This window comes from Hakea prostrata, chromosome 4 (genome assembly GCF_041222555.1).
Source record: "Hakea prostrata isolate BN-2017 chromosome 4, UWA_Hpros_2, whole genome shotgun sequence".
Lineage (NCBI taxonomy): Eukaryota > Viridiplantae > Streptophyta > Magnoliopsida > Proteales > Proteaceae > Hakea > Hakea prostrata.
The window spans coordinates 12,826,690-12,834,879 of record NC_142603.1 but is presented as its reverse complement, the minus strand read 5'-3'; the positions used below and the strand labels follow the sequence as shown (position 1 = coordinate 12,834,879).

General features: G+C 36.8%; 1 protein-coding gene across 1 annotated transcript; it reads left to right on the top strand.

The window, feature by feature from the left end:
* Positions 1-227: 227 nt before the first annotated feature.
* On the top strand, positions 228-7,448 carry LOC149017975 (uncharacterized). The gene is made up of 7 exons (XM_089152305.1): positions 228-747; positions 918-1,006; positions 1,111-1,249; positions 3,630-3,728; positions 3,836-3,958; positions 4,862-5,124; positions 6,435-7,448. The coding sequence occupies exons 1-7, from the start codon at positions 597-599 to the stop codon at positions 6,543-6,545; spliced, it is 975 nt and encodes a 324-aa protein (XP_089008431.1). The 5' UTR covers positions 228-596; the 3' UTR covers positions 6,546-7,448.
* Positions 7,449-8,190: the final 742 nt, after the last annotated feature.

Here is an 8,190-nt window from a genome sequence, read left to right as displayed (position 1 = left end):
GAATTATGTGACTTGTAAATAGACCTCAATCTTTTGACGTAATGTTGAAATACATGTTACACATCTACAAGAAACACGATATTAGTCCACACTTTAACATATTTACTTAGAACAAGATTTTCTCCCCTGGGCCTGGGCCTGGGCCCAGTTGAATAAAAGCTACACCCAAGTTGATTTTGGCTCCGAAGAGAAACGCATGAACCGATTTGACTTTTGTTTTCCTAATTTTTTTGGGTAAACTTATCGGTAATATGGAAAGAAAATGATGTTGACACGAATCTCTAAGCAGAGGTTGCGATTTCGACGGGCAACCAAAAATCAAATATCTCCGGAATCTCAGACTGACGAGAGGGGAAGCAAAAGTGTAATAATGGCCAATATCAGGAAAAAGGAATTTGTATAAAGCTGCAAATAGCCAACCGATCTTCTCTTTTGCCTCTGTTGGAAGCAAAGACTAGCTGAGGGGAGCATCAATCTGGGAAAAGTTACGCTGTGATGGATTTGAAGTATCGTCGAGCTAAGCAGAAGAATATATGAAGAAGAAGAGATGATGGGATGAAGGCAGCCCAAGTGGAAGAAGAGGACTCAAAGGAGAGATGGCGAGGGCAGAAGGCAGAGGGAAGTGGTACTCTTACAAACTTGTCACTGCAGTCATCTGTTCCATCAATATCGTCGCTGGGCTTTACATTTTGCACTTTGTCTACAGCTCCTTACACATCTATTACGACAATCATGACGATTCCTACGGTTAGTCTTTCCTCTCTAGATGGTTAGGTTTCACCACGAGTCGCCCATCTCGCGCTTTTTCCTTTTTAACCTGTATTTCGTCTTTTCTTGTTTCGATTTCGTTGAATAAATGCACATTATTTATTTAATTTTTTGGTTTATTTCTGTTGTCATTCTTTGTCGTTTTGCAGATGTTAAATTCAGTCACGATCCGATTAAGAGAATGGAAGACTCGATTCGGGCTCGAAAGGCATCGGAACCCAAAGAGCTTATTAGATTGGTGAGTTACATATCGTTTTTTCCCCCTCCCTTTATTTGGAGGGTTTATAGTTTATTGTGTCAATAGGATTTAAAATTTTGTTCAATTTTTCGTGTTTGCAAAAGGTGAAGGGTATTGAAAAGGAATTTTCCAGACAGAAAAAGGAACCAGAATTGTCTATGCCTGTGAAGCAGCAAATTATTGAGGAGATCCATCAGAAATTGAAAGGGCTGAGTGCTACAGCAAATGTGACTGAACAGCGAGGTAGGTGCTCTTTTAGTCTCTCTCTGTGTCTAATTGCCTGAACTTGGATATTGCTTTTCTTTGTACAAAATGTGGTTGAATGCTTTATCATTAATCAAGTTAATCTCCAAAGTTAACTGATGACACCACTATACTTGTAAGAATGCATTATTCTTTACAAGGGGATAAGTGGATAATTACTGTTGTTTGTTTAGATCGGCTTTTGCATCATCTCAAGCTTCTACTTCTTCTTTTTTCTTCTTCCTGGGGTAGAAATTCAAGCTTCTAGTCAATAGCTTATATTATCATTATTTCTATTCATATGGTGGAAGAGCTTAAGAATCCACGAGTGGTTGACTAAGTTGTTTAATAAGACTATGAGCAAAGGAAAAATGCAAGATGAATCGAGGAGAGGTATTGTGGTTCCAATTTACAAAAATAAAAGAGATATTCAAAGCTGTAATAACTATAGAGGCATTAAATTGATGAACCATACTTTGAAATTATGAGAGAGAGTAATTGAAATTTGTTTAAGAGTTAAGACACTTAACCTCAATAATGGAGAACCAATTTGAGTTTATATCGGGAAGATCTACGACAGAGGCTATTTACCTAATTAAGAGACTTATGGGAATGTATAGAGAGTATAGGAAAGTCCTTCATATGGTATTTATTGACCTAGAAAAAGCTTATAATAGAATTCCTACAACATTAATTTGGCAAGTACTAGAGAAAAGAAGGGTCACAATTAAATACGTGGACCTAATTAAGGATATGTTTGATGGTTCAATGACAAGTGTAAGAATAGTGGGGGGGGGGGGGACAAAGTAAATTCTCAATTACAGTTGGGCTACCATTAAGGTCAACTTTGAGCCCATATCTATTTGCACTTATAATGGATGGAATTAACCAAAGACATTCAAGACGAGGTTCCTTGGCGTATGCCTTTTGCTGATGATATTGTGTTGATAGATGAGACTCAAATAGGAATTAATACCAAGTTAAAATCATGGAGAGCAACTTTGGAATCGAGAAGCTTTAAACTAAGTAGAACGGAGACAAAACATATAGTTCGTAACTTTAGTCATGATCGGGCAGACAATGAGGTGGTGAAACTTGACGATAAGGAGATTCCTCAAAGTGGTTGTTTTAGGTACCTTGGTTTGATCATAAATAAAATAGGTGATATAGAGGATGATGTTTCCCAAAAAATCAAAATAGGGTTGATGAAGTGGAGATGTATGTCCGGGGTCTTTTGTGATCAATGTATTCCACTAAAGTTTAAAAGGAAAATTCAATAAGGCCGTCGTTCGACCAACTATGATGTACGGTGATAATGTTGGACTATTAAAAAGAATCATATGATAAACTCAGTGTAGCATAAATGAGTATGCTAAGATGGATGAGTGGCAAAACTGGAAGGATAGGATAAGGAATGATCATATTAGAGTTGGTCTGGGAGTTGCTCCCATAAGTGATAAGTTATGAGAAAGTCATTTGAGGTGGCACAACTATGTCCAACGGAGGCCTATAAATGCCGTTGTACGGAGAAGTGATATAATCCAAATTGAAGGAACTAGAAGAGTTAGGGGCAGACCTAGATAACCTTAGGAGAAGTGTTAAGAAAGGATATACATTGCTTAGGCCTTTTATCTAGCATAACCTCAAATATAACTGATTGGAGGGCAAATCCATGTAGCCGACCCCCTTGATTTGGACTAGGCTTATTTTTGTTGTTGTTGATGGTGGATTAATTACCAACTAGAAACAAGACAAATGGTTCCTACACTATACTTGTGCGCTTAAGGATTGTTGATCAAATTGATTATCGAAAACCCTTATGGGTGCATTGCTGGGGTTGCATATATGGAGGTATTGTTCTTTTTGCTTTCTCCTTAGAACAATGTCACATCTCTTAGGCCAGTATGTGTTTCCATTGAGGCACAAAATATGCAATGAAAATTTTATTCATGACAAAAATGATAAGGAAAAAAAGAAAAGAAAAGAAAGAAAACTGATGTTGCTTTAAGATGTATTACATAATCTTACATCCTTGCTAGATGACTACAAGCTTTAACATTTAAATAATTACCCATGAAATAATTTTTTTTTCTTGGAAAGACCATGCCTTCAGCATAATAAGCAAATTCACCTTTAGTTTGCAGCATATTGAGATGTAGAATGTGAATTACCTTCATAACTTCCCAGAAAAGGAATCTTCATTATTAGAAAAGAAAAAGAAAGAATCACCTTTAATCTGAAACTTTCGACCAGCTATAGGATACTCATCTTTAAGTTGCAGATATTTTGCTCTTTTTTATTCTCTCTCTCTCTCTCTCTCCCTCTCCCTCCCCATATTAAGTCTCACAAGTTCTTTTGGTTGCTTTTCTTTGACAAGCAGAAGCAGTGGAGAGCTGGCATAAGAAAAAACTGCAAGAGGTCAAACTATTAGCACGCCGACGGGTAGACTTGAATTCAACCATCCCAGCCAAAGAAGCCCGTATAATCTTTTTCCTTTCCTGGGCATGCTTCTTTGTATTTCTGTCTATTGTGTAGTAGAAAATTGATTATCCTGTTGTTTGGTATACCTTGAGATCTTCTCTGCAGAGAAGCTTTTAAGAGCTTTGGAGTCTGATTGGACTGTGCTACTTGAGAAAATTGGCATTTGGATGCCGACTGAAATCATCCATAAGGAACATGTGGACAAACCTGAGTGGGACCTAGAACTCGGTAAAGGATCATTTCTTTTTGTTGTTTAAACCTTGTTTTAATTCTGCCTCTAATTTCTAATGTTACATTGACCTTCACTCCTATCATAGAAAGTTTTGATATGTTTTTCTTCTCGTTGTGTTATGATCACGAAGTTTCAGAGATTGAAACAGTGGCTGATTGCTTCTAGCAGGTGATGGGGTTCATCGTTAGATTACTAGGATCAGAAGCTCAATTGAAAGTCTGACTCACGGTGAAGAAGACAAAGAACAAGATTCTTTTTATTTTATTTTGTTTTTAAGAAAAAAGCCAATGGCTTATATATGGTCCAAAAACTGGTCAAGTACTCTAATCAGATTGGTGGACAAAATATTTGAATACCACCACAAACTCAGCCCCATTCCAGTTTAATTGGTCTGCTACATGCACATAAAGTTATAAACAGAACAAAAGCAGGTAGAACTGAGTTCTAAACAGAAAGATGGAGAGGGATGGGAGAAATGAGATGAGAAATGGAAAATGGAAAATTACGAATGAGAAATGGGGAATAAATAGAACACCAGTAGACTATCAGCTAAGTAGGAATTCGTGTTCCATTCAAGCAGAATTCTTATCCTATCCATAACAATCAAGGAAATGACAATTACTGAATGACGTAAACTATCTTGAACTAACCTTAATAAAGTAGACCTGTATTCCAACGTTCTACTCATAATTTTGTTCCATTAAAGGAGTATTGGATAGAAAGTCCATTGGACAATAAATAACATGGCCAAAGGCTTATTTCCCCAAAAATTGGGTCAAAGTCTGTGTTATCTCCATGCCAGCAGCAGGCTTCATACTTGATATGTTTCTTTGGTATCATTACGTTTGTGTATTGTGATATTGAATGTATATTTACTTCCACTCTTGTTGGTTCTCCAGAGGATCAAATTTTACCTGGCCCGCGAATTCCACCTGAATGCCATGCTGAGGTTCATACAGATTATGGTGGGGCTGCAGTCAGGTGGGGTCTTACCCACCATGTGGAAAGTGCTGCTGACTGTTGTCAGGCGTGCTTGGATCAGGCTAAAGATGCAAAGCCGGGTGAAATGAAATGCAATATATGGGTTTATTGCCCTTCTGAGACAGGGTGCTATTCGCCAGATATTTATGAACACAAACATCAAGAATGCTGGCTGAAATTTGTAAGGCTTTGACTTTGTTATTGCACCTTTTTCCCCTTTTTAAGTTTTGATTGCTGGGTAATGGACCAGAGAGAGTGGTAGTTAACTAGTTATACACAATCTGGATTTCATATTTTAATTCCTGTTTGATCTCCATGAGCATCATTAATTAGTAGTTTTGTCAGGGGGCCTTGTTAGCTATCTAGGTAATAACTGCCTGCATTTGGTGAGAATACTAGCCAGGCAATATGTAAATTCAGGTAGAGTTTGAGGTTTGAGTTTTATATCTCCTCATGGAAATGGGTAACTTCCTGTATATGAGAACAGGGTAATGGGATACTAGTCAAGTGACATGTAAATTCAGGTAGGATTTGAGGTTTGAGTTGTATATCTCCATTGAGATGGAGATCTTTCCTGTATATGAGAACAAGTTAATGGAGTATGTAATTCACTACCATACCTACAAGTTCATAAAGAGGATTCTTCATACCTGCTTACTGGCACTCAAACCATTTAGTTCACATAAAAGCCTGGACTTGGACTTTGTCTTCATTCAGAGGCCAAAGGATGGTATCTATAACTTGGAAATTTCTTATGTGACATTTACATACAGTGTCTCCAAGGTATCCACAGACTTATCTCCATAGGGTTCTGTTCCACTGCATGATTTATATCATAATAGTTTATCGCAATAACAACTATCTAAGGTTATAAATGGACCAGATATAGGCTGATTGTTGTCATACCCATATTTGGTTTGTGTAGTTATTCCATTGAAATAACCTTATGGATATGAATAGGCAGGCATGTCTGAATTAAAAAACGTTTACAGATATCTAGTTGTCGTTTTCTATCTTTTGATCCTCATTACCTACAATTTTCATTCCTGTCTATGCCTCTTTGATGATCATGTAAAATCTTTCTCAATAAATACCCTTCTCATTATGTTAAATGCCATTACAATAGACCTTAAATCATCAATTTTATAAAATTACTATTGATAGGTGACTGACTGTTTATGAATAGGATATATTACAAAAGAATCCTGTTGTAATCAGATACGACGTTGGTGTATCTGTATCTAGACATCCATATCTGAACAAACTAGCTGGATCTGAATTTGGATCCAGATAATATCTAGTTCATTTACAGTCCTACCATCATGGTATGTTGAAACAAAAACTATTTAACATTCTAAGCTTGACGATTTGTCATGATGAGCCTTTCTAATGCTTTATTTCATTTTTTTCTTTATTCTGGATTCCCATCATCTTTGAGTCTATCTTTATATTTACCATAACTGGTTGTCCTTTTCTCGTTCTCAAATACAGGCAGAAAAACCTAGAAAGAACTTCCAATACAAGTACTCTAAATCTTACAGAGATTCCCACCCAACCGCACCAGTGATTGTTCCTTGGGCTTCAGGTGTCACTAGTACTTGAAAAAGTTTTGCATCAGGAGGTTGGCTTGTGAGGATGGTCACAAATCCCTTCTCTAATTCAAACTACAAATATCACTCTTGAAGCCAGCTCTAGATTCAATCAGCTGATCTTCCTTCATAGAGGTATTTTGTAATCTTTAATTCATGCTTTCCTTTTTATGTTATATGCTGTATCATCATTTTGTAACATAGTTTCTGGTTTTGGGCTGAGACGTTCAAAGTTCAGTCTCATCCTTGGGGGAATTTTGAGCAGTGAAAATCTACTGAAGCACATTGATGGATGTAATCAGTGTTTACTTGATTCATTGTAATGTGGATATCATGATTCATTGCTATTGATATTCTATTCCTGAATTCTTATAAGTTTGTTTTGGCTCTTTGGCTACACCTTTTTATGAGTTCATGAGCAGAAACCAACTACACAGCTGGAGCCTTCTGTATTTGATTTCCTCTTGGTTGTTTGTTACTTAGTGTGTAACTCCTCGTTTTTCTTTCCCTTGGAGCTAAACATGGTATCTTGGGATTCATTTGATTTCATATTCAAATACAGTTCAGTGACAACACGTTAATCTTGGGTTTTGTCCTCATGATTCCTGTAAAGTTTTATTAAAATGTGATGGCATTAAACTGGAACTTGAAATCTGAAGGAGCCAACTTCCGTTTGACATGGAAAAGAAGGTTCAAATCCGTATGAGCCATTACTAAATCTTACCATGCATCGTCTACACCATGCTTTAAGATGGTTTAAGGTGTAAGTAATTTAACTGTCCAATACAGTACATTTCTAAAGGTGATTGGTATGGGTCTCATATTGATGGAATGCTACAATCAAAGATAAATCATCAAGATGTCTATTTCTAAAGGAAAACATTTGGTAAAACTTGTTTAATACGATCTATCTATTACATATTGGTTTAAATTATATATAATAGCTATCCCTTTGAAGGTGTAGTCAAGGTGTGCGAAAGCTGGCATTTGCGAGTCTCAAGTCCAAAAAGAAAAAAAAAAAATTGATCAATACCTAATACAATACCGTATAGTAAAACCATGACACTAATCGGATTGGATCCGTATATCTTTTGAGAAGATCCAACCACAACTGTAGAATGTATAAATGTAAAATGTATGTATGATGTTCACTCCCAAAAAAAAAAAACTTTATGTATAACCAGATTGATGGAGTCCGATTCCTCAACTTTTTAGTAATGTATCATATGTTCAACAGATCTACCTTGTTACTTTTTTAGAATTGGATTCTTGAGAGTTGAAAGAACTCATCAATCTTAAGATATTCTACCCATCAATTAGAAATCGGTTCCCCTCACGCTTTTCCATCACATAGTAGGAGAGGGGTTTCCTCCTAATTCTATCGAAATGATCAAAACTGGGCTTGAGTGGACCCCTCATGGGTCTCGAGTTCTTCATGGTTATTTTTGGTTGTATTCCTTTTTTGGGTTTTAGCCACACTCCTTGTACATGTAGTATTCCTCAAGCTTGAAGCATTCTGCATTGGCTTTGTTTGCTCCAAGAATGTCAAATTGAGATTTTCTACGCCCAAGTTGATTGTGCCCCCATAACCCTACGCTCACATGAGTGTGGGGACCACATTGCCCAACTCAGGCAGACTTGAGGTAGTGTAGTCCCTA

Coding starts and splice junctions, on each gene's coding strand:
- LOC149017975 (XM_089152305.1), top strand. CDS start 597: ATGGCGAGGGCAGAAGGCAGAGGGAAGTGGTACTCTTACAAACTTGTC. Junction 1,250..3,629: donor AAATGTGACTGAACAGCGAG/GTAGGTGCTCTT, acceptor TTTGACAAGCAG/AAGCAGTGGAGAGCTGGCAT. Junction 5,125..6,434: donor AAGAATGCTGGCTGAAATTT/GTAAGGCTTTGA, acceptor TCTCAAATACAG/GCAGAAAAACCTAGAAAGAA.